General features: G+C 37.3%; 1 protein-coding gene across 1 annotated transcript; it reads left to right on the plus strand.

The window, feature by feature from the left end:
* Nucleotides 1-604: 604 nt before the first annotated feature.
* LOC131225500 (GDSL esterase/lipase At5g55050-like) lies at nt 605-23410 on the plus strand. The gene is made up of 5 exons (XM_058221039.1): nt 605-839; nt 14705-14841; nt 15264-15503; nt 22000-22252; nt 23172-23410. Exons 1-5 carry the CDS (start codon nt 605-607, stop codon nt 23396-23398), a joined length of 1092 nt encoding a protein of 363 aa, XP_058077022.1. The 3' UTR covers nt 23399-23410.
* Nucleotides 23411-26940: the final 3530 nt, after the last annotated feature.

The raw sequence follows: 26940 nt of genomic DNA on the forward strand, positions 1-26940 counted from the left end.
GTATAATGATTTTCACCGTTAAAAAAATCGTAAGGCCCCCATAATATTTATTTTCCATCCAATCTGTTAGTAAAGTAAAAAATACATGGATGAAGAGGAAAAACAAATTTCATATTGATCCTAAACTTCTGTGGCCCTAAAAGGGTTTCAATGGTAGATGTTCAATTCCCTACTGTTTTTTGCAGTGTGGTCCACTTGATCTTTAGATCTGTCTTATTTTTCAGATCAAAGCTTTAAGAAGAGCTCTCCAAATGAATGGACAGTTTGGATATAACACATACCTCATGATGGGACCTCAGAACTTGCTGGCGTCAATACATCAACTATATAGCTGGTGTGTGGTACACCAGCCAATCCGGTACCGAAAAAGGAAGCGGATTCTCGAGTGGGCTTAGCAAGTAGTCCACGGAAGCAAGACAAAACCTCCTTTTTCCTATCACCAATAAGGCAATCCGCCCAGTACCATCCAAGTTTTTGGATCCCTTTGATTATGCTGGCCTATGAGACTCAATTGTCATTGAGTGTTTGGTTTGTGTGGATTCTACGCCTTTAAATGCATGACTGAGAGTCTGCAGAGTTGTATATTCAACTTAGAATCCCATCCATGGCAGGAAAAAGGATGCCGTTTCTCTTCTTTCTTCTTTCTCTATCCTTTTTTGCAACCAGCACGGCAGTCCCCGCCATCTTCATATTCGGCGACTCGACGGCCGATGTGGGAAACAACAATTTCTTGTCTAATACCATCTCAAAGGCCGATTTCCCACACAACGGTATCGATTTCCCCCATTCGAGGCCGACTGGGAGGTTTAGCAATGGTTACAACAGCGCGGATTTTCTCGGTACGTCGAAACGTGCATTATCGTATTCTTACGTGAATGTTTTTTGTTATTGATGTTGAAGATTAGGCTGCATTCATTGAGAAATAATTTCCAAACAACAGTATTAAGGTTTTGGACTCTTTGTATTTCTTGTTTTATGTGGTCAGCATGTGTTGCCTTGCAGATAATATGGTTGGATGATCCGAACCATCCATCTTTTTGGTACCACCATATACTAGCTATAGTACAATAATCCCAACTCTAGGATAATCCTAACCTTTTGATTTTTTAGATTTGAATGCGAGTCATTGAAAACGATATCCCTTATCTATTCATCATTCATCAATGGTTAATTTCTTTTAATTTTAATTTTTACATCTCTTTAGGCACTCTCAAGATGGAAAAGTAATGTAGAACGTGCCATAGATATGTTCCTAGCATGGTTGGGCTAAAAGAAGATGGACCGTAAATTGACCATAACTTTTGATCCGGGTATCGTTACGGGGCGCACAACCTATCAATCTTTACTGAAATGGGCCATCTGAGGTGAATTGTGGGTCGCATCTGTCCATTTCATCAGAAAACATGCGCTTTCAACTCAAAAACGAATTTTTAAGAAAATTTTACTATTTTTAGTAATTCCGATTTTTTAAATATTTTTAGAGATTTAGATTTTCTTTTCTTTCATAAATAACTTTTAGTTATACTAGGACTCTTCTAGAGAAAGTTTTTTTACAATTTTTATTTTTAGAAATTAGGGCTTAGAAGAGTTTTATTAGAATTAGAATTTTTATTAGAGTTAGAATTTTGCTATTTTTCGATAATTACGAATTTTAGTTTATTTTTTCTTTATTAATAGTGTAAGGAAACGCATTAGAGGATTATCAATTATTCATTAATCAAATTTGAATTTATTAGAATTTATTTCTATTTCCTGCTTTCTTTCCTCGTGGATTCGAGAAGTCTCTATGAGGAGTCTAGAGAAGTTCCGTGGATTCAGAATAGTTATCCTCTTGAGGAAGACGGTGCTCGACCTCACGTCCTCCCCTGCCTCAGTTTGGTATCAAAGTGAGGTTTCTCCTCGGATCGATGACTTCTAACAACGGGTCAGGCAACAATCCCATAGGCGGTGCTCGAGGGAATTTACCTTTAATGGCGGCAGCTTTAAAAGTGACGCAACGAGAGAATTGGCAATCCATGCAAGGGCTGCAGGCTTCTATCGATCGCATAGCGGATCGTTTGGCAGAGGCCCTAGGGCAGCTCCGTGTTTTTGGATCACCACCACCAGCAATTGCTGGAATTCGTGATTATACTGATCGTAGGGCGATGCTATCAATGAACCACAGGATGGTTCAAGAATTCAAGATGAAAGTCGATCTTCCTAATTTTATTGGCCAACTTTACTTCAAGGACTTCCTCGATTGGTTGCTTGAAGTTGAATGTTTCTTCAACTACATGAACATCGTAGAAGAAAAGAAAGTTAAACTCGTAGCCTACAAGTTGATAGGCAGAGCTTCAGATTGGTGGGAACAACTTCAACTGATCAGACGAGATAGATGAAGGAGTCAATCCGCACCTGGCCGCGGATGAAGAAGTTATTATGCATGCGATTCCTCCCTCGAGATTATGATCAGGTTTTATTCCAACAAAAGCAAAATTATTATCAGGATAATCGATCAGTAAAAGGTTATGCAGAAAAATCCTATTATTGGTCTGTGAGAAACGACTTCATCAAAACAGAGTTGCAACAGACCATAAGATTCATCAGTGGCGAACATGTGACCTCTATAGGAATGGAAAACCAACCCAAGACTTCCAAAGTGGAGGGACAATATCTCATCATTGAACATGCCTTTATTAAACAATCTGAGAAAACGGGAAATATATATCCATTAGTTGAAAAGAAAAAATATGTAGAGCCTATAAATATCCTAAAGGATTTGGAACCAATATCACAGGAGTTCAAGAGAATGGTGCTCGATGAACTCCCTAAGAAATTACCTCCTATATGAGATATACAAAATCACGTTGATCCCGTCTCATGGGCAAGTCCGCCTAATTGCCCACATTATCAGAAAAAATATGAGATCTTGAAGGCAGATGTGAAGGAACTGATCGATATTAGTCAAGTCAAGGAAAGCATGAGTACATGTATTGTGTCAACTCAAGAGCTTAATGCCAAGTACAAAAAAAGGTTAATGAACATCGACGTCAGAATTTATCTCAGACTCATGTGCCAAGGCTCTTGCGTAACTCGAGGACGAGTTTTTTTCAAGTGGAGAGGTTTGATGTAGAACGTGTCACAGATACGTTCTTAGCATGGTTGGGCCAAAAGAAGATGAACCGTAAATTGACCATAACTTTTGATCCGGGTATCGTTACGGGGTGTACAACCTATCAATCTTTACTGAAATGGACCATCCGAGGTAAACTGACCTACAAAGTGGGTCGCATCTGTCCGTTTCATCAGAAAACGCGTGCTTTCAACTCAAAAACGAATTTTTAGGAAAATTTTACTATTTTTAGTAATTCCGATTTTTTAAATATTTTTAGAGTTTTAGTTTTTCTTTCCTTTTAGAAATAACTTTTAGTTATATTAGGACTCTTCTAGAGAAAGTTTATTTGCAATTTTTATTTTTAGAAGTTAGGCCTTAGAAGAGTTTTATTAGAATTAGAATTTTTATTAGAGTTAGAATTTTGCTATTTTTGGTAATCACGAATTTTTGTTTATTTTTTCTTTATTAATAGTGTAAGGAGACGTATTAGAGGATTATCAATTATTCATTAATCAAATTCGAATTTATTAGAATTTATTTATATTTCCTACTTTCTTTCTTCGTGGATTCGAGAAGTCTCTGTGAGGAGTCTAGAGAAGTTCCGTGTATTCGGAATAGTTATCCTCTTGAGGAAGACGGTGCTCGACCTCACGTCCTCCCCTGCGTCAAAAAGTAAATGTGACCTTGAGATAACCACATGCATGCTTAAGACTCCTTAAATAGATAAACCTGTAATTGTAAATCTACCCACCAATGAGCCACATGACTCTTCATATTTCCACACTTAAAACTCCCACAAGCTCCAATGGCTAGATCCAATCTGATGGATCAAAACCATTTATCTATCGTGGCCCACAAATCAGAAAATAGTATTTGATGGTAATACCATATTGTAAATATTAGCATGTGGGGGGCCGAATGACACATTCTAGCAATCCTAAGTCACCACCTAAGCAAAACAAACTCTTTCATATGATAAAAGAACCTGAACCTTTTGTTGCAATTTTAAGGATTAGATGTGATTTAGAGGTTAACTATAAACTTCCCATAACACGTGTGACATATATTAAGTGATCTGAACCATTGATCCAGTGGCAATAGGGACCATTGGTTGATTTGATCGAACGGTGCCCCTCCATCTTAGCCAGATGATCACAGTCTACAAATGGATAATCAAAATAGCCCAACTATCCACTTTCAACGGTAAAAATCACGCTGATCTGATTATGCTGTTGATATGTTGTAACGGGCTATGGTTTTTGGCCTAGAGACCACACATTTGATGGCTGCCAGGTCAACGATCTCCATCCACCTGTTACGTTAATGGCATTTCAACAGTTGCAGTGCATCGACGTTCGTTCATTGTTATATATTTTCACACAGGAGTGTGGCTCAGATTCGTATTCGGTCGTGCCACTTGAGCAAAGTGTATTGTTACGGTAACCATAGGCATAATAGTCCCCACCATTATCGATGCCGATACGCATTGTATCGGCCGTATGGCCTATACCATCTTCTAATGGTCAAAAAAAAAATTTGTCAAAAAAATCTGAATTTTAATTTTAATTTTTTTTTAAATTTAGAAAAATCTAAATATTCCAAATATACATTTATTTATAATTTTAAACATGTTTATACTGGTATAATGGTCCAATCTTTAGTGAGAAACCTGTATTAGATTGTCTGATGAATTTATGAACCTGACAACCTGAAATTGACTACAAAACTCATATATTTAATTTTCTAATTATCTAAATATCAATCATAGATATATTAAAATGAATGTAATATCAAAATATTTCACATGTGTAAGTGTTCGCCATTATTTTTCATAATTTATTTTATATTATATACCCGAGGACTTGCATAATTTACAATGTTCATTCTATTTAAAGTCTTCAATGTGTCAAAGACTTCTCCTATCCGGTGATTAATGTCCTGTCATCCTCAAGTTAGGATATATAAAAAAATAGTAATAGTTGATATACTCCCATACAACTTGAAGGATTACTCGATTGTATAATGGTTGATATACTTCTCCGGGTGCAGGCTCCTTTTTGTTGTTTCTAGTCTCCTTGTATATTGGTGTCTACCTTACGATATGTCCCCTTGAATTTTTTTTTATTTTTGTTACTGGGGGACTCGAATGATGCCCTTTAAGGAGAAGGTTGTACATCCTCGTTTTAATGAAATGAAACTTCCATTCAAAAAAAGAAAAAAAAAGGATTACTCGATTGATTGTTTGAGGAGTTATTTTAAGTACAAATTTGGCAGTGTCGAGTGTGTGCTTTCTTAGTGAATGTGTGCGTAATGGGTATAGCAATACTTACTTACATTAAATGTAAGTAGTGTTTATAAAAATATATACATACCTTAATAAAATTCACGAGTCATCACCAAAATGAAAATATGCTTTGTTGTGGTTGCTTGACCTCCACGTCATCATCATCATCATCAGTTTGCGGTTGTGAAATATGTGCTATATATCCATAATATCGAGTGCCATAAGAAAGGATTTAGTCAACGAAACCAGAAGATGACTGATGCTGATTAGGTAACGACTCTAACCTCGAGTAAGGATATCCTCTAATGCCTATCAAATAGTCATACTGATGCTCATACTCAGACTGTTGAGATTGAGAATGTGTCTGTGATGAGCAACTTAGATTTAGATATGAATATTTATAATCATATGGACATGGATCAAGAGGACTACTCTAACATGAATGCGACAGAAAAACCTCCACATAAATATAATCTCATTGGCCATAAGAATATCCATAATGCCCGGGGACCATGGGCATGCTAATGTTCCGGACCTCCTATTGCACTATTAGACTTAGTGTAATACCCTTGTTCTCATAACCCGTGGATAGTTGCTCGCGAATGAGAACCTGAGTATTACATTATGAAGTGAACTATCATATATCGTAATTAATAGCAAATCTCATGACATAAAGTAAGACGACTACTATATAAGCTATAAATGTTAATAACATTAACAAAGAAGTTTAATATATGTAAAATTTAACAAAATGAAATCCCTTAGTAGGGGATTTTTATTACAATATGTGGAATTAAACACATAAAGTTCAAATAACAAAAGCATGTAAATCATAGAGTACTAATTGAGCTCAAACGGCTCAACCAAACTAGCACGATATCCTTCCTCGCCAGACTCCTCATCAGTCATATCTAAGATCCAAACTAGGGGGCCTTCCTCCGTCAATAAACCTGCATTTATTTGGTGCAATCGCACGATAAGGTGAGTGATAACTCAGTGAGAATTTTTCTTAAAGATTTCATGTATATCAGAGTATTCTAATATAGTTTAAACTAACTTAGCAATTCATAATGAGAGTAATATTATATGAACATGTGCATGAATGTATAAATGTATGTCAAAAGTCACTGACCTGGGGGTGCACATCTAGCCGTCAAAAGAAAGGGTCACCCGCGATAGACTAACTACCTGGAAAAGACCATGTAGTGAGAGCGCCCAAGGTAATTTATTCTCCTGAAAAAGTATTTAGAATACACCTGAGGAGGTCTTAAAAACCAAGAAAAGCCTCATGTAAAAAGAGCTGCCTATAGTGGCATGAATGCACTCAACTTGAGGGTTATACTAGCATAATAGAATTCTTAGTAGACCTAACAATAGGTGATTCACATCAAGCACCTGGTACAACTCAAATGTTATGCATGAACGTTATGCACCATGATATCCACATACGTGTGTATCTATTCCATGTAGCAACTTCAATTCTCCAACTAATACAAGAATATTGTAATATGATCTTTCTCACAAGATGTAATAAGAGAATATTACATGTTTCCAAGACTTGTATCATGAGTATTAGAAGTAAATATAAACACAGAAGATTTATTAGATAAAGAAGGATTAGTAGCAATGAAATCAAATTCACAAGATATTGCATATTATAGTTATATTCTAAAGATTTTATAACTAACATGGAATTCAATGAATGCAAAAGGCAATGAGGGTGACTCCTCACCTTTAAATTAGATGATCGTAACATAAACGCTCCGATGCACAAATCCAACTCGAATGGGTTAGACTTGACCCAGTTTTGAATCGAGTTGACTCAGTGACTCGTCACACTTTCTCTTCTTCTTTTCTTTCATCTTCTCTTCCACTCTCTCCTTTTCTTCTTCTTATTCTCTTAGAATAGAAATGAGTCTAGACTCAGTCTAGAATCGGACAGACTCAATAAAATCTCTACTTAGTGAAGGAGATAACAACTTGGTGCGGCCCAAGAAACTTCTCTCCATGTCTTCTTCTTTCTCTACTTCTCCATATCACAACCAGACAACATCTAGTCATATCCAAACCTATACTGAACTCACATGAACTTGGTACAACAAGGCAGACTTGCCACAGCAACTCGGTCTAGACTCAGACCGTGTCCCTACCTCCCAAATCCTCTCTCGCTTCCCCTTCTCTTTCCTTCATTTCTCTCTCTCTCTCTCTCTCTCTCTCTCTCTCCCATTCTTCCTACTTCTCTTTGATTTTTCTCTGTTGGAACGACCGTGTGGAGTCCTGGACTCGACCGCGACTCAAACTGAGTCGACCTAACTCAATGCGGCAATGAAAACGGTGCTTCTCCCTCTCTCTTATTTCCTTTCCATTTTCGAAAATAGTTGCCATAAAAGGCAGCCTTTTATAGGCTTTATTAATCTCCTTCTAGACAATTCGGATGTCAACTAATCACGGGATTAGTTACACCCGCAATGGTTTACTCGTTAATAGTTACTAAAGGGTTCTGATTGTATGGTCTAATTCTAAAATTAAAGATGATGTTCGAGTAATATGGCCCATCAGATGGACGACTCAGATCTGAAGATGGGGCCCACTTAGAGGAGGTGGGTCTAACGGCTTGACGGGGAAGATAACGGTGATTATAATGGCGGATTTTAGTTTAAGGGATGACCTTTTGATCTACCATGTCTAAAGGACGTGGATTATTCTCCTGATCACTGTGAGGCCACTATCTGATACAACTATCCCCACATATTAGTGGGTTTTAATATTTCTAGCCGCGGACAATAACTCGCGTGCATTTGCGAGCTTCTCATGAAAACTCCACTACAAGCGATATGATGTTGTTTGTTGGCCTAAAATCAACTACCAGGATGTTTCAGATGGTTTCAAGAAGTTGAGGGACGGCCGGGATGGCACTCGCCTTCCAATCAAAAATTCTTTCTGAGATTATCTTTTGCAAGGGCAAGAGGATTACCCTAGGATTGAGGGTTGTGATTGTCTAATTCCGACAGTTTAGATAAAGGGAGATAAAGTCACATGGATTGCTAGCTCGACAATGTAAAACGGGTTTCCATTTTTGGAAACAACCGTACGCACGTCACTGGGTTGGTTATTGTGCTTACAAACATGTGTTCCCACATGTGGAGTCTTTAGGGTTTTAGATGGTTTTAAGGGCAGCACCTAATGGACGGTTCGGATCTCCCATACTACCATAGATAATGGGCCACGATCCACGTACACGGACGTCATCCGTTTGAATCAGATTCAGTGAGAAAAGAGGATGGGAAACATTTTTCTTCTATTAGGTCAGTGGGTCAAACCCGACTTATTCGGGTCTTGTGGTCATAGGTGCACGCCCATTGGCATACACATGCATGGTATGTGGGGCCCACAATGTTGTTTAGGTGAAATCTACTCCATCCATTCTCCTTGGAGGCCCTAATCAGGTCCTTGGACTAAAAATCAGGATGATCCAAAGCTTAGGTGGGTTACACCAAGCGAAATGTGGTCTTTAATGTTGGTTTTCCATTGATCCGACGGTCAGATCAATCCTTCATCTGATTATTAGTGGTCTTTTGGATTTCTAACCCTGCATAAATGGAAATTCTTAGTGGATTTGGTGATCTTAGGGTCTAATGAATGGTGGATCTGAAATTCGAGGGTCTGATATTAACGATTGGCAATCTCTCTTGGAAATTAACGGTTGGATGACTTACTTTATGTATGGAGAGGGTTCATAATGATCCGATTTATGCTAGAGTGACGTGAACGCTCAAATGAGTTAGGTTTGTGTATGCACTAAGTTAGGTCTTGATGATAACGCTTGAGTACTGGAAAGTATGGGGTGTTACACCTAGCCTCCTCCTGTTGGCTATACCGTGACTTGGTACACTCATAAGTCCGATCTCGTGTACCCTGTCAATGTTTATCGACCTTGTGATCTGTAGACGGTTGTATGGTGTACCGAGTAACACTAGAAGTGGGACCAGCATCAGGAGCGTTATCACCACCACCATCATGATCATTCGGCTTAGTCTCATTGTTACTACTATTCGTACTCTTTCATTGAGCCAGACTTTGCATGAACTTTTCCCCTCTTTCTAGTTCTAACACAGTTGTATGACTCTTTTGCTGCATCATGTGTATTATTGGGTCATTAACTTCAAATTATTTGCTATCATCTTCAATCTATTTTTCACTTACTTCCAACCAAAGTAGAAGCGGGTTGTCTTCATCATAAATATTGTCCAAGTTTATTTAACTATAGTCCATGTCACCAGCACTTGTAATGCTCTTATGATGTCACCGCATTCTTAGCCTCATATTGTAGTGCATGAAGACAAGTCTATCCAATGTCGTAGTCCGTAATCTATTCATATTTTTTGAATAAATAAGTATAAAACAATTCAAATTTCTTTCACAGTTAGAAGAAGATGTTGTATGGTTCAAAACTTTTACTACAATTTTTTAAAGAGCCTTCGTACTCTCTTCGAAATTCATCCACCATTCGGCCGATTGCAACTTATATACTTTATGTTGTGCAAGAGCATCTCCAAAGCTATCATAGCGATTTCCAAATGTATAGAATTCATTTAACACTTTTATTTGTATATCTAAGTCAAGTTTTAATCTCTTTATCACGATTTTTAGCCTGATACAAACTTCATTATCCACAATAAATGATTAGGCATATTTGTATGTAGGATTTAGGTAATAACCTACTACGTAAAGATCGTGATTGAGATGTATTGTCTATCTTTTGTCGATTATCTTTCAATAAGACTCTCAGCTTATACAATTATGTTGAATTGCCAATTTTGTCTTGTCTATGACATTTTATATGAAGCGCATAATAAGTGTTTTGTGAGTTTCAATAAGATAGAGTATCCTCATTAGTGGTTCCATCACCTTTAGGATCCTATGGACCTTTTTTCAATATTTGTTATCCATTTTGGTGTTCACAACATCAACCTATGTCCCTGATGTCTTCTTCTCATATTTTATTTAAAGCCAATTTCAGAAAGCTAACATCTCACTCAACTCTCCCTTATGCTGGTATAAACTTTCTAAGGTTATAAAGTTTGTTATAAATCTAGTTATTATAGGCCTTAACAACTCTTGTCCCTTCGTGAACTTACTTATTATTATGACTACTTGATTATAGTTATAAATAAATGTCATCACTTGTCTTGCCATTTCGACAATTCACTTAACACTCTTCTCCTTGTTAATATATTCCAATATAAGATCAATACAATGGGTAACACATGTTGACTAAAATATATGTGGTATCTTTATCAACTTTTGTCCTATAGCCATATATGTTACTTCATTATCTATCATAATCTGTACCATATTCTCCTCTCCAATCTCATCCGATACTTTATTCATTAGGAAAAAAATATAAATAACAATTTTTATTTTTTATTTTTTGTTTCTTTTGAGGCATCAATTGACTTATGGTACATCGTTCCTAAGTGATAATATACCATGGAGTTGATCATGCTGCATCTGGTTGGGCCAGTTCAACCATCGCAAATGATATCGTATCCTCTGGTCCGTCATATGGGTTTAGAGGTAGTCATGTATGCTTTCACATTCGCTTACTTTACATCTGTCTATTTCCTCATGATCTCCCTAATCATGAGAGCTTTAATTCATTCGTTTGCTTCTGCTGCTACATCAATTACCACCTGCCAATACAGAAAATTGGTCGCGTTATGGGGTATATTAGTATATATAAATAGCTTTACTACTGCCTTAACTAGTTTCTCAATTAAAGTTTTACTTCACTTTTTTTTTAAAATCTTCTTTTGTTTAGTTGGTTCTTGTCTAAACATGATTAGATCAACAGAGGGTTTCATCGACTAATTTACTTCTTCTTTCACATGTACAAGGGCATTATATGAAGATATCTCCCGTCAGCTGCAAAACATATGTCATAATCCACCCAACCTACCACCACCCCTACTTGCAGATGTAGTTGCACTCCCAACTATACTCCCACTCCCACTCCCCCTCCCCCTCCCCCTATCACATATAGACCCCCTCGTGCCAAACATACACCAATGTTCTTTCTCTTCATGAGTAAAGCGCAAGCTTTCTTTCTTAATTATAATTACTTTATCACAAACACACATATATTCAGGAATAAACACCTCCTATTGAGATGCCTTCGGAATCTTATATTTCTTCTTTTACATAGCAACACGTTTCCCCTTCGACTCATCTAAATTGTCTTGCATTAAGGTCATTATCTTTCAATGTGCAAAATATTATTCGAATCACGTAATTCCACCAATTATTAGTCTATCACAATATTTGTACTTCATTTGGTGCCCACTACCACTTACTCTCTAACAATGTCACCATCTAATATCATCACTTCCTTATTAGCTAGACTAAAACATTTTCTTAAGTATATATGGCATGTGTGAGAATCTACTCGATTATATAAGTTTAAATAAAATTTTTATAAATGAATGAATTAATTAATGTCAAAATTTAATATAAATAAATTAAAGAAATAAAGTTTGAACTTCTGAATCTAATCAATAAAGAAGAAATTAAGTTCTAAACCTTATGAAGCTTCAAAACCTGTCCAAACTAAGAAAATATAAATATAAAGTCATTAATTTAAAAATAAAAAATGAAAAAAGAAAAAAAGAAAATCAGTGACATAATATGCTAAATTCACATTAATATATTCTCATATGATTAACACATCATATTCAACCATTAAAATAGAAAAATATTAAAAATAAATAAATTTTCCTAATTTTTGAAAATCAGCCAAAAATAATATGAAAATTAAAAAATCACAAAAAATTGAAAATCAGTTGTATGATTAACACATCATATTCAATTATTAAAATAGAAAATATTGAAAAAATGATTTTTCCTAATTTTAAAAAATCAACTAAAAACAATCTGAAAAAAAAAATAAAATCGGTTGCATAATATGTTAAATGCACATTAATATATCCTACTTTAATTAATACATCATAATCAAAATAGAAAAATATTGAAAAAAATAATTTTTAAAAATCAACAAAAAATAATCTATATATATAGTCAGTTGTATAATATGTTAAATGCATATTAATATGTTGTAATATGATTAACATATCATATTCAACCATTAAAAAATAAAAAAATTTGAAAAAATAATAAAATTTCTAATTTTTTAAAATCAACTGAAAATAGTCCGAAAAATAAAAAATAGAAAATATATAATATTAATTTGATAATATATTAAATGCATATTAATATGTTCTACTATGATTAACAGATCATATCCAATCATTAAAACCATTAAAATAGAGAAATATTAATATATATATATATATATATATATATATATATATATATATATATATTCTAATTTTTAAAAATCAGCCAAAAATAGTCTGAAAATAAAAAAAAAACTTAAAAAAATAGAAAATCAATTCATAATATGTTAAATGTATATTGATATATTTTAATATAATTAACATATCATATTCAACCATTAAAACAAAAAATATATATATTAAAAAAAATTTCCTAATTTTTAAAAATCAATCGAAAAATGTCCAAAATTAATATATATATATAAAATCAGTTGCGTAATCAGTTAAATGCATATTAAAATGTTATACTATGATTAACACATTATATTCAATCATTAAAACGGAAAAGGATTGAAAAAAAATGTATTTTTCTTAATTTTTAAAAATCAGCTGAAATATATATATATATATATATATATATATATATAGAAAAACAACAACATAATATGTAAAATACACATTCCTATGTTCTAATTCGAATAACGCATTATATTCAATCATAACAATAGAGATTAAAAATTGTATAAATGCCTATTTTTGAAGATCTTTTGAAAAAAAAGTTGACGGAGCTTCAATTCAACGAAATCCTTAAAATAACTTGTTTTAATTCTCAAATTTAAGATAAGAGTGGTTGAAATTTACAGTAAAATAGTTTATGAAAGAATTTGAAAGAGAAAAGTGCCAAAAATGAAAAAAAAAAAAAAAAAAAAAAAAAAAAACTGTTTTTATTACTGTTGTTGTCTAACCGTTATGGGAGGTAATGGGCGTTATGGGTCATAACGGCTATTGTGGCCCTGTAACAACCATTTCAAATAAAAAAAATTAGGGGGTCATCGTTTCGTACTCGTATGGCTTAACGGTGTTGACTGTTACCGTTACGTATTGGCCCTGTCTATTGCATTCAATATATAATCGATTTTGAATACCTTGCTTTCGAGTAACATAATGACACTGGTTGGTGCTGGAAAAAGGTATTTGGCCTCATCATAATATGTGTTTTATCCGTACACCCTCCACAAAAAATGAGGTGCATCCAAATATCAGGTGGACTATATCATAGAAAACAATGGTAATTAAATGCTCACCATTAAAAACTTCTTAGGGAGCATAAAAGTTTTCGATGGAGCTGATATTTATGTTTTCCCTTCAGTCACGCCTATGTGACCTAATGATGCAAGACAAGTAACCACTTGCTCTAAAAGCTTCACCTGTGCTTAGAATATGGTGAATTAATACTTTTATCTCATAACGCAGGCCCCACATCGCATGGGTTATGACCTCGGCGGAACTCCCCTCGTGGGCCCCAAATCACATGGGTACCGCTTCACACGAGCCACCTGCCTCACACGGCCCGCCCACCCCGAGTATAACCCTGCATCCCACAGGCAACCTTACTTGAGCCCGATGTGAAAATGCCCCTGTATTACCTAATAAATAGGTTGGATGGCAAATAAACATTACAGGAAGTCCCAAAAGCTTTAAATGGTCGATATTCAATCACCACAGTTTCCTTTCCTCCGGGGTGATTCACCAGAGATTTTGATCCACCTCATTTTTGGGCTCATGACCTACAATGAGCTGAAATTTTGGATGGACGGCGTAATAAGACACATACATCATGGTGGGGCCCACAGCTTTTCCAGCACCGACCAGTACAGACGTGGACACTGGAGAGGTCACTACCGAAGACGAGTCCGTCAGAAAAGGCCATTTACATCATCGCATGAGAACACCATGGTCCTTACAGCACTTCATCCCCGCTGTACATGTACATGTGGCTGCTCCACTGTTGGGCCCCACAATGGACCGTCCACAGTTAGCAGACAAATCCGCCAATCACGATCACAAGTTCGGAGTAGTTTTTGGGGCCGTGGCCCATCCACTGTAGGCCTGCCAAAAGAACAATCCTGATAATGGTACACGAAGCACGTGTACATTTGCATCATGAACGTCCACAAGCGATGGTTGGATTTATTTATTTATTTTGCTTGGCAGCCAAACTGCATGGTTTTAGGAGGAGCCCACCAGCTTTTCTCTCTCTTCCCAACGCCTCGTTTCGCAAGAAATTCTTCACGGGAGTAAATTTCGCCGGTGGAGGGTCCGGGCTTCTTGAAATTACGGGAATCATTCTAGTAAGCACGCATCCAACTCACGTGGGGCCCACATTCATGTATATAGTCAGATGATCGTAACCGTCCATGTTCTTGATGCTAGCCTGGATGGCCACTGTCAAAAAATCATCGGTACCCACATTCTGGATGATACCTTGGATAGGGCACTGAAATGTTGTACCAGATCATCATCGGTATCTGTAGTTGAACATGGACGGTCGAAATTTAACATCTAAAATCAATGGTCAGAACCATGCAATAACTGTGAATTTTGGACCGTCGACCATCAACTGTGGTACCAGGAACATGGATGGTTAAGATCATCTGAGCATATCCAGACGTTAGTGGGGCCATGGGATTGTTGCTCCCTTGCAAAATGTAGCTTAAATCTCTTTAAAACGTTTTAATTAAGGGGAACCTCATTTCACTGATTGGTGTACTAGGGAGAGGTCATTTCCATGAAGGAGCAGGTCGAGAATTTTGCAATGGTCTGCAGCAATCTAACTGCTCATAGGGGTTCAGAGGCTACAGAGATGTTGCTGTCCAAGTCTCTCTTCCTGATTAGCATAGGAAGCAACGACATCTTCCAAGATTTCTTTTTTTATGGTCCCACCAATAGCGCTCATAAGGATAGGTTCATTGCTCGTCTTGCTTCCGAGTACAAGGATCACTTGAAGGTCAGTCTCTCTCTCTCTCTCTCTCTCTCTCTCTCTCTCTCTCTCTCTCTCTCTCCATTTACATGACAATTACGAATGGCTCTCTCTTAGGTGGCAATGGACCGGAACTGGCCTACTAGTGGGTGGGTCGCAAATGAATTTTTCATCCTAATTCCTCCTGCCAAGAAGGAAACATATCTAATGAGATTGGATAACTCCTCCCTCATCCAAACTCTCTTAATCTCTCTTATAAAAAAAAGAAGGTACCGCTGGTCTAAAAATTTAGAAACAAGATAGAAATTTTTTTTGTTCACATGGCCTACTTCTCGACAATGTAAGTCAGTGATTATGATAAGGAAAACATCTTACATTAGAATTTGAGAGGTGACAAGATTCTTTCTACTCCAGTAATAGTTAGGTAGACTGGATATACATTGTCTATCTTTAGCTTTCTGCTAACCTTCCAAGATTGTATAGACCATCAAACCCTGCTAGCCCAGCTATCTGTGCCGTCTTTCACCTTACCCTTGCCCTAAAAGTTAGGCCGATCTAGGGTGGAGTCAGGGCTGACTTTATAAGTTAAGGATAAGTTACATTTATACCACATTACAAATATTGGTGTACATTAGGTCAGTATGTGTATATCAATCATCATGCTCTTCTAAAGTATTAAAGTCTTTTTTTTTTAAATTTTATTTTATTTTATTTATTATCCTGTCTAATATGATCATTTATCAAGTATATGCCCCACCCAATGTTACAACATGCATGGAGTTAAAAGGGGTGCATCAAAACGCTACTCACCATCTAAATCGGGGTCCTCAATGTGGATAGTCTATAAGTGCTCTGCATGTTATCCATCGCACCATACTAGAACATTGAAGTTTTTCTTATTATTATATATACTAAATTTACAGGCTTTAGCCTACATTACTACTACCTATGTAGTGTATAACATCCACCAAGGAAATGAGCCTGGCAAGTTATTTGACATTTGCCCTTGTCCAGCCTAGCCTAACCATCAGACCAGAGCTCATAGAGTCCTCAGGCCATGTTTAGTGGTCCAAGCCCTAGCCAACTGCCTCAGCTATTTGACAGTTATAAATGGCCTCCCTCTATTTAGGATTATAACACATATCTTACCTTGGTGTCAAAGATTTGTTAAGCTTTCTGTGCAGTGTATAACTTTGAGCAATAGATTAAAAAAAAAAAAAAAAAAAAAGCAATGGACGGTTTTATCCTTTCTCATATACAGCTAGTTGTAGGATTGTGGACCTACCAAAGTGCATGAATGTCATCCAACCGTTTAAAATGTTCAACATTATGAAATTGGAGTACGCCAAGAATCAGGCGAATCCAACATTTGGGTGGGCCCACCATGTAAATTTGGAGGATTTTAGTTAATTAATAATCATTCTTTATGGTGTGGCCCACCTGATGAATAGATTAGCCTAATGTTTGGGCATTCATTTTTTTTTGAGGGACCCTTTTTTTGGGAAAAGGTGAATCGGTGCCACTGTAGGGTATATGGAGTAACCCTATGGATGGGTTGGATTTTATTTATATATAATGGTTGCCCACATGGCAGTAAAATGAACTCCTTATATGAGATGTGTTTTTGTCCTTTGGTGCAAATTCCTCGATCTCTTAACCCTTGGAAGCCAAGGTCTTTACACACTACAAGAAAAGGGGGCTTTAGCCTTGGTTCAAAATTGTGGCTAAAAAGGTTAAAAACTGAGGCTCCAGCCTTTAGCCTCAGTTTTGCCTCAGTTATCCAAACCGAGATTGAAACCCCCGTGGCTAGAGGCTTTAGCCTTAGTTTTAGCAACCAAGGCTAAAATGACTTTTATAGCCTCGGTTCTTCAGTGAGGCTAAAATAACCTTTTTTGCTTCAGTTTTTTTCGAAATGAGGCTAAATCAAAATTTTAGCCTTCATTGTTTCCAACTGAGACTAAATCCAAAATTTAGTCTCGGTTGCCTCCAATTGAAGCTAAATTTATTTTTAACCTCGGTTCTCAACAACCGAGGCTAAAGCCTTTAGCCACGGGAATTTCAGCCTTGGTTCTCAACAACTGAGGCTAAATTCAAGCCTCGGTTACAAATTAAGGCTAAAAATGTTTAATTTTTTTAAATATTTATTTAAACTACTAATCCATTCATTCAATCCACTCATGAAACAATCAATCATGAAAGCCATAATACCAACAAAATAGTTAACAACAGTCTATTTAAAGTTTTCAAAACAAACTCAATCAAACTATTACACAACATTAGGTTCCACAAATAATACAAAGTCACAACGCGAGATTTGGGTATGACTTTTGCTTGGCTGATGAACAGCTACAGCTTGTTTGGTTGTCTGAAAGCATCTGCAAAGAAAAAGAACTCGTCATTAGCAATAATTTATAGTGGAGTCCATCATATCGACAGTTCATATTGTTCCACTGGCATGTCCCTGGCTCCTAATTTTACTTTTAAGAGCTCTAGAGGTTTCTTTCTCAGCATTTAAATGTCAAAAAAGTAAAGTTATCATATGAAGTCTAAAATAGACTTGTTTGACACATGTACAAGCATATGGATATCCGAGCAAAAACATATGAGAGCAAAAGAAATGAAAGAAACCTTCATTGCTACTTTGCAATAAGACAGAAACATCAATATCATTGTGATATCTGTGAAAAATGGTACAGATCTTCAGTGAGGGAAAATGTTATTCAATCTAATAGTCAGTTTATGGATGCTAGCAGAATATATCAACCTGTATGCATGCACATAAACATTGTACATGTGGCACAAGCATGCAACGATTGAATGGTAGAAAGAGTGCTAATATCAATAGACAAAAATCTCACCAGGAATAAACTAAGAAGAAGCACATGATATTTAAGACTAACATGAATACTAGTGCCTCAAACACTACAAGACAAGGGATTTTTTGCATTAGAATAAAATGGCATTGCATTACTCTAATGACTTTATCTGAACTTAAAGGATCACCAAGTCATGTAGAAACTCAGCAGAACTTTGCTAAAAAAAAGATTTCGTTTTGAGCATGTTTCAGAGTGTTCAATTAATATTTAGATAATCTCTAACTATTTCCACAAACACATGGTCTAATCAATGGAGGTTTAAGGAAAAAAGAAGAAGCTCTAGTTAGAATTGAATTCAAATAATCTTCTTAATGAAAAGAAGCATGGAAGAACAATTCGGACCCTAATTCAATGTTTTGTAGATGGTGTTTTCAACATTAATCAGGATTTGCTCAGCTTACCTCTCAAGAAAAAGAAAGAAACAAATGAAGAAAGAAGCATGTAGAATTTTCCTTTATACTTAAAAGACCAACTCACCTGCAGCTTTGATGTATTATATGTTAGTATGGTGAAAATCATGCTTACAGGTCCAGCTTCCTTTATGATGTTTCCTGATACAAAATTTTTCAAAGAATTAGGCCAATGTTTACACTGAATAGAAAATAAACAAGATGTGTCATGAAATCTTGTAGCTCATACATTTTCTTGCAAAGTTATATGTTAGAATCTCAGTTATACCATGCGATTCTTGTGAGAATGTGAGTTTTACACGTAAAGTATGTTGAGATCCACCAAAAATCTGAAATATTTCACATATGTTAAATCATTAGTATCATGAAACAATAAAATCTCTTTAGAAATGATAAAATCAGATATCCAATATACATATTCATGTTGCACTTGAATTTCTTCAATAGATTAACCACTGGCCACAAGAAAATGAATATTTTGTGGTTACCACCCAACGTCACATTGATACGATCATCCTAACCGTCTGATCAATAGCCTATAAAAGGACAGTCAAGATTGTTCGTAAGAATTTGGTTGCACTAAAAGGTAGACTTTTCGCCTCAATTCTTATGCAACTGAGGCTAAAAAGTAGACTTTTGGCCTCGGTTCCTATGGAACTGAGGCTAAAAAGTGGACATTTGACTTCGGTTCTTATGCAACTGATGCTAAAAGGTAGACTTTTAGCCTCGCTTCCTATGCAACTGAGGCTAAAAGGTAGATTTTTGGTTTCGCGTCGTATGCAACTGAGGTTATGGCCTCGGTTCGTATGCAATTGAGGCTAAAAGGTAGACTTTTGGCCTTAGTTTCTATGCAATTGAGGCTAAAAGGTAGACTTTTAGCCTCAGTTCGTATGCAACTGAGGCTAAAAAGTAGACTTTTGGCCTCGATTCGTATGCAACTGAGGCTAAAAAGTAGACTTTTGCCTCGTTTCGTATGCAACTGAGGCTAAAAAGTAGACTTTTGGCCTCGGTTGGTATGTAACTTAGGCTAAAATGTAGACTTTTAGCCTCGGTTCCTATGCAACTGAGGCTAAAAGGTAGACTTTTCGCTTCGGTTCCAATACAACTAAGGCTAAAAGGTAGACTTTTCACCTCGGTTCTTATACAACTTAGGCTAAAAAGTAGACTTTTCGCCACGGTTCCTATGCAACTGAGGCTAAAAAGTAGACTTTTAGCCTCGGTTCTTTAGCAACTAAGGTGAAAAATAAACTTTTAGTCTTAATTCCTTAGCCACCGAGGCTAAAAAAAAATACATTTAGCCTTTATTTTTTCATCTGAGACTAAACAATTGTGGCTAAAAGCCCATTTCCTTGTAGTGACAATAACAAAAAATGGAAGGAACTTCTTTACAATTATCATAAGATAGAGCGAAAGTATTTATAATTATCCCAACAAAAAGCTTTATTTTTATTTATTTATTGTTAGAACCGACACAGTAAAACTAAATAAATAAATAAAAGTCATTGGCTTGAAAATGTCTGAGGGCTCATGGATTCTCATAAAAAGCGGGCCAGCTAGGCAGCTACGATGCGGGGTCTAGTTCCCACACTCTACATGTGATCGATCTGGGCCATTCACTAGGTGGCATGCTCTGTGATCATGCTATAGTAAATAAATACGGTTGTATGGTCATTGGCAGGGCACCTGTGTGGATATAGAATTTCGGCATTATGACTTCTTCTTTTTTTTTTTTCTAACCGTACAATTTTTTCACGGAACTGATATCTACACGGCATGCTCATAGTGTACACTACCTGATGAATGGCCCAGATCTCTAACGTGCGTGCCTTGCAATGGTGGGATCAGGCCCCGCATGGTAGCTTTGATCGATGCGAGGCCATACTCTATCAAAACGGCTCACTTTAGTCAACCAGCTCATGGGTTTTCATTTAATTACAATTCTGCCCTCCAAATGCTTGTGAAGCTACAGTCATAGAGGTGTACACGAGTGGATCCGAGCCGAGCTATGCCCAGCTCGTCTCGACTAGGCCAGCTAGGGTCCTCACCTCGAGCTCGGCAAGGCTCCGTCATTGAGCTTGGATTGGCAGCTTGATCAGCAGCTCAGTCCTGCTCGAGCCGAGTTAGAGTCGAGTTCGAGTTTGAGTTTTTGAGTTGAGTCATCTGACCATCTGATTGGGTGGGTTCTGAGTCATCAGAGCCACATGGCTAGTGCTCGGGTAGGATCGGAGTTGTTTGACCGTACGATTGGGCCATAGCCAATTGGCCAGTGATCGGGTGGGGTCTGCTAATCGGACAAACACTGCTCGCCACACCCCGGCTAAAGGGCGGAGGCAATATGACTGATGAGTTGAAGAGAGAAGAAGAGGAGACTCATCTTTCAGTTACTGGTCCTCCGGACAAACTTTGGAAAATGGAGAGAGAGGACAGGAAGGAAAGTAGTCGCCGATCGGTCACTGGAGAACGGCGAGAAATAAAGGAAATGAGAGTGGTACTGGTCGCCAGTCGTCGTTCAGGCGCTGAAGAGAGTTGAGTTCAAGCTCAAGACTGAGTTGGGGTTAGGGTTTTTAGGGTTGGGCAAACGGCCGAGACGAGAGTGGACGCTGGAATTAGGTTTTTTTTTAAAAATAAAAATTAAAAAATCAATTTTTTTTTAAAAAAAAAACCTATTTTGGGCGACCGAATATATTAGATATTATATATACTAACTCAAAAAATCGATCCGAGCCAATTCGAGCTAAGCCGAGTCGAGTTCGAGCTCAAGACCGAGTTGAGTCGAGCTAGGTCTAGTTCAGATTCGACTCGAAATGTTTCGAACTCAATAAAACTGGCTTGATTCGACTCGAACATAATTTCCATCTAAGTCGAGTCAAGCTTTTTTGAGTCGATTCGAGTGAGCTAACGAGCTAACTCGACTCGTGTACACCTCTAGCTACAGATAAAGCCGTCAATGTGCCAGGCTTGAGGTCAGTGCAGCATGAGTGCAGCCTATTTAATTCATCAACCCACACTATGAAAGATATGAACGGCTTATATTAAGGCTCAGGTCAGTTCTAGATGGAAAATGGTGTTAAAGACTAGCGCTCGTCTAGGGTATCCAAAATTGAATATAAGCGGGGCCCTCTGCAAGGTGGGCCCAAGAGCCCATGCAATGGGCCAGCATTCCATTGACGGTCGAAGTTATAGATTATGATGATCATCATATGATCTGAGAAATATTGACCAGTCATCTTTTGATGTGAACAGAACATATACAAACTTGGAGCAAGGAAATTCGGCATAATAAGTGTCCCACCGATCGGATGTTGTCCTTATCAACGGCTCAAAAATGATACCACCTGGGGCTGCTTGGAGGACATGAATGAATCGGCCCGCAGGTTTTACCACGCCACTGATGTGCTCTTGCGTGAGCTTAGTTCTGAATTGAAAGGGATGAAGTATTCACTTGGAAATGCATATGAAATGGTAATCGACGTAATCGACCATCCAGATCGCCATGGTAAGCACTTTTTTTTTTCCACACACACACACACACACACACACACACACACACACACATATATATATATATATATATATATATATATATATATATGTGACCCTATGGCTCGATCAGCTTGCTAGACTCGACTTGGAAAGGCTTGACTTGCCTTGGCTTGAAATTGGATTCAGACCAAGCCGAGTTGATTTTTGGAGCTTGAAAAAATTTCAAGCCCTGTTCGAGCTTGCCCGATCTCTACTCATTTTTGATCAAACCTCAACTCGAATCGAATCGGCTCAGTGACTCGGTTATTTTGATATTGATGCCGGTCACCGAAGGAATGAATACAAAACAAATTACTACAAAAAAAAAAAAAAAAAAAAAAAAAAAAACTTCACATTATAAGATTGTCTTCGTATCTTGATTTTGATATTGCCCACCGAGTGTTTGATGAAATACTTGTAAAGTGCTGTTACTGTTTTGCATTCTTTGAGAAACTAAAGATGCAGTTTATGTGTTTGAGAAAATGTTGGATAGGCTTAAACTCGGCTCGAACTGGCTTGGGCTATCGATCAAACCGAGCTGAGCTGGCCAGTCAGGCTCGAGTACCGAGTCGAGCTGAATTCGAGCTAGGGTTAGCTATTGGCCAGGCCGAGCCGAGCAGTGCTCGGTTTGACTTTTGTACAACTCTAAATGAGATCAATGAAGTGTGCACCAAAATATCTCTATTATACACCACACTGTGTACAGATATCAGGATAGTAAGGTTGGGCTGAGTCCAGGGTTGGGCTGGACTCCGGGCTGACTTCACTTGTGATTGAGCGGTCCCTCAAGCCAACCCTCCCGCCTGAGTTGCACCCCTTGCAGTCTATGCATTTCATCCAACGCGTAGTAATGCACCTGTTTTTTCTTTTAACCAATGGCTTGAAACTTGTAGGTTTTAAGAATATCACAAGTGCATGTTGTGGAGGAGGAAAACTGAACGGTGAAACTGAATGTGACCGGCAGGCCGACTTATGTTCCAATCGCCGCGATTACTTGTTCTGGGACATGTTTCACCCCACACAGGCTGCTTCCAAAATGGCCGCTGATACACTCTATGCCGGGTTGCCGAGGTTCGTCACCCCAACCAATTTCAAGCAGTTGGCTGAGAATGATAGCTAGCGAGACGTTAGATCAATGGCTCATGCATGTGAACATGCACATTCCAATGCTCGAACAATGAAAGTCTCCAATTCACTATTTATGTGTGCTTATATTTTTATTGAATAAGTGAGTTCCATTGCTAAGGCTTTCAAAATTGATTGTTGATTGTAAGCCATTTTTCCAAATATTTTATGGAATAAGCATAGAATGAGTTCCATTGCGAAGGCTTTCAACCTTGATTGTAAGCCATTTTTTCCAAATGTCATGTTGTAATTAAATCTGTATGTGGAGCTCAATCGAGAGATGTGGTGTTCTTTGGTTCGAGTAGGGCCCACCTCTCATGATCTAATATTTAGATCAGGTGGGGCCCATCATGGGATGGTAGATGCATTGTTAATATCTCCCCTATCAAGTGACTGTAGCTATCGTACGTATGAAAGTGCACTGCAGTTAAAGGGAGCAAAATCTGACGGGTAGGATGATTTGAAGGGGTGGGGGATTTTGGGGGGTAATTTATCTCTGCCATGAGGCCCACCAAGTGAATGATTCTGATTGCTGTTAGAAATCTATAAAGTGGGCCTTATTGATCAACGGTCTAGATTGATCTGATAGTTGGACTTTGTGATCGGGTAAACCAGTGGACCCCACTTCATTGTGAGTTACACACAGTGTCTGCGTAAGAATGCGTAAGGGGTGGAGTGCTACAGCCCGATATGCAAGGCTGTTTGTATATAACCAGGATTGAATGGGTGTGGAGCCGTGGGGAGAGAGTTGTGATGGGATTCAAACTCTCTACACCCCAGCCAATATATGTTAAGGGTTAGGTCCCCGATCCTACACTACACATAGAATGCAAAGTCCCATTGATTCTTCTATTATAGGGGTGTTAAGGAGAGGAAGATCTGAGCACTATATCTCTGGTATTCTGGTGTTATACTCCTTCATCTATGGCGTCTCAAATAGGTAAGTCATCCAAACCCTAGATCTCTATGTCCTATGCATAGCTAGATCTCTGGGATTTCCGCATCAAGATAATCTAACAGTTGGTATCAGAGACAACTGTGCATAGGTATGGATGATCGGATTCAGCTATTACAGATTTAGATTCAGAAATTAAAGTTTTTTTTTTAATTTAAATTCGAAGCCCATATCGGGGATTTCGGATTTCAATCCCCAATTAGGATAATTAGGGATTTCGAATTTCGATCCCAAAATCAAGATATTTTTAGGGTTTTCTTAATCCCTGATTAAGGATCTCAAATCTCGAATTCCCAAATCCAATTGTAATTAGGGATTTTTGAATCCCTGAATCCAACGAACCGATTAGGGATTTTGGATTCAAAACCCTAAATCATGCTAATTTTGAGATTTAGATTCAAATCCCAAATTAGTTACCATTGGGGATTGCAGTTTTGTTAGCCCCAAATTCCAGACATGAAGTTAGGGATTTTGATTCCCGATCCAGCTGTTAGGGTTTTAATGCCCAAAATCAGGTTGGAAAGAAATTCCTAAAACCACCTGTGTCTTCAATGGAGGCGGTCATGGATTTCAGCACTACTGTTGGCCATGTTGCCCACCATCAGGGAAGATAGTGTCTTCGTCATCGTCATCGTGGTTGTGTTGTGTTTTTAGAATAAAAATAAATTTCAAAAATAAAAGTTATTTTTAGAAAGTAAATAAATATATTAATTATTTAAACTTTTCATAAATAGTGTGTATAGCTAGTCAGTAAGAGAAGGGATTTTTGCTTATGCAATCAGGGTTTAAATCTCCTCGAGGATGGTGCGAAGCACCATCCGCGCGTGGCGTGGGCTGTAGGGCTGCTTGGGCGCTTTTTGGCGCATTTAGCACTTCGCACGTTCGCATCGTCGCAAGGAGCAAAAAGAGCCTTAGTCTTTTTGGCACATGGTTCAAACTTTTTTTGGCCATGATACAACTGGAATTGAATGAGGGTTTATCCTGATGATTTATGACCTTTGTTGATTAAGAGTAATTGTGACATTATTGTACATGTGGCACCTATGCCATGTGTCGCTTATATGGATTCAGTTTTTCCTGTTGGATAACTACTTCTGTCTAAATGGGTACAGAAATAACTGCCATAAGACATAGAGTCATGTCTTTTCATGGAAAGGCAATTATTTACTGTGAATAGGTATGAATTTGTTGAAGAGACTCTTTAGCACCTCTTCAAAAAGAAATCCATAACCTTTCAGTTGATATCAATCCTGGATACTATAATCCAGAAAAAAATACTCTTAATCCTTAACATTATATCATCTTCTGTGCAATTACTCTCGATATAATCTCTTGCTGAGTTTTTTCTGAATGTTTTAAGGCATATCGGTGTCAAAACTAGAGATCTGTTCGACACTTAAATGTGCAAAATTTCTTATTGAAAATTGGATTGAGAGTTCATTGTATCCTGAAGACAATTTGCAGATTTTCTTCGTTTGCACTTGCTGGAATTTTCAGAAAAAGGGCAGTAAATCTGTCTTGAGAAATCAACTATTCAAGTCAAGCCTTGAACCCGATAGATCTGATCGTTTTCTTCTATCCTCCGTTGTCTATTGAATTTCTAACATTCAAGACAGATTTAACTCTGGTCACAATGGAGGCAATTCATTCCATTCAAGTTATGAACCAAGACTTTGTACGACTGGATTGTTTCGACAGTCAATTCTTCTCAAGATGGCAGCAGAAGATGTTTGTCTTTTTGACAACTCTAAAGTTATCTTACATCCTAGATGATGATCTGTCTTCTCTGACCAAGCCAAAAGACGATGACTCAGAACAAGTGAAGGCAGAATGGAAGAAAAGGAAGGAGGACGATTTTCTATACAAAGGTCATATCTTAAACGCCCTCTCTAATTCCATCTATAACTCATACCGTAAAATATTCTCTTCTAAAGATCTGTGGATAAAATTCGATCAAAAATATAAAAATGAAGAGATCAGTACTCAGAAATTTTTGATCGACAATTATGTCCACTTCAAGTTTAAAAATGATCAGCAAATTCTCTCCCAAGTAACCGAACTATAGAACTTGATTGATGAATTGAAGATTGGTGGTATAGATCTTCCTGAAGAATTCCCAGTCGATGTAGTAATTGCAAAATTACCTTCATCATGGTTTGATAATAAAAAGAACTGAAACATGATGAGAGGAAGTATAATCTTGAAGGGCTTCAACGACATCTTCGTATAGAAGAAGAGTTCAGAAACCGAGACAAGAAAGAAAATGTTTCGAAAAATCATTCCAAAACAAATATAGTAGAAGATGACAAGCTAAAAATTCAGAACTCCAAATCCATTCCTCCAAAGAAAGATACGGAGTTTAAGAAAAAGGGAAAGAAAAAGGGCAAGTGTCACTTGTGCAATAAGCCAGGACACTACATAAAGGAATGTCGACACAGGAAGAAGCAATTGAAAGCTCAGGCTAATATGACAGAAGAGCAACTTATAGCAATGATTACTGAAGCTAACACAGTAATATCCGATGGTGGATGGTGGCTAGATACTAGTGCAACCATTCATATATCGAAGGACCGAAACATCTT

The sequence above is a fragment of the Magnolia sinica genome, chromosome 2 (assembly GCF_029962835.1).
Source record: "Magnolia sinica isolate HGM2019 chromosome 2, MsV1, whole genome shotgun sequence".
Lineage (NCBI taxonomy): Eukaryota > Viridiplantae > Streptophyta > Magnoliopsida > Magnoliales > Magnoliaceae > Magnolia > Magnolia sinica.

What these genes read in the sequence shown, in the direction of transcription:
- LOC131225500 (XM_058221039.1), top strand. Translation starts at nt 605, where the DNA reads ATGGCAGGAAAAAGGATGCCGTTTCTCTTCTTTCTTCTTTCTCTATCC. An exon ending in AAATTACGGGAATCATTCTA is followed by an intron (nt 14,842 to 15,263) that starts GTAAGCACGCAT and finishes TTGGTGTACTAG; the next exon opens with GGAGAGGTCATTTCCATGAA. An exon ending in AGGATCACTTGAAGGTCAGT is followed by an intron (nt 15,504 to 21,999) that starts CTCTCTCTCTCT and finishes TGATGTGAACAG; the next exon opens with AACATATACAAACTTGGAGC.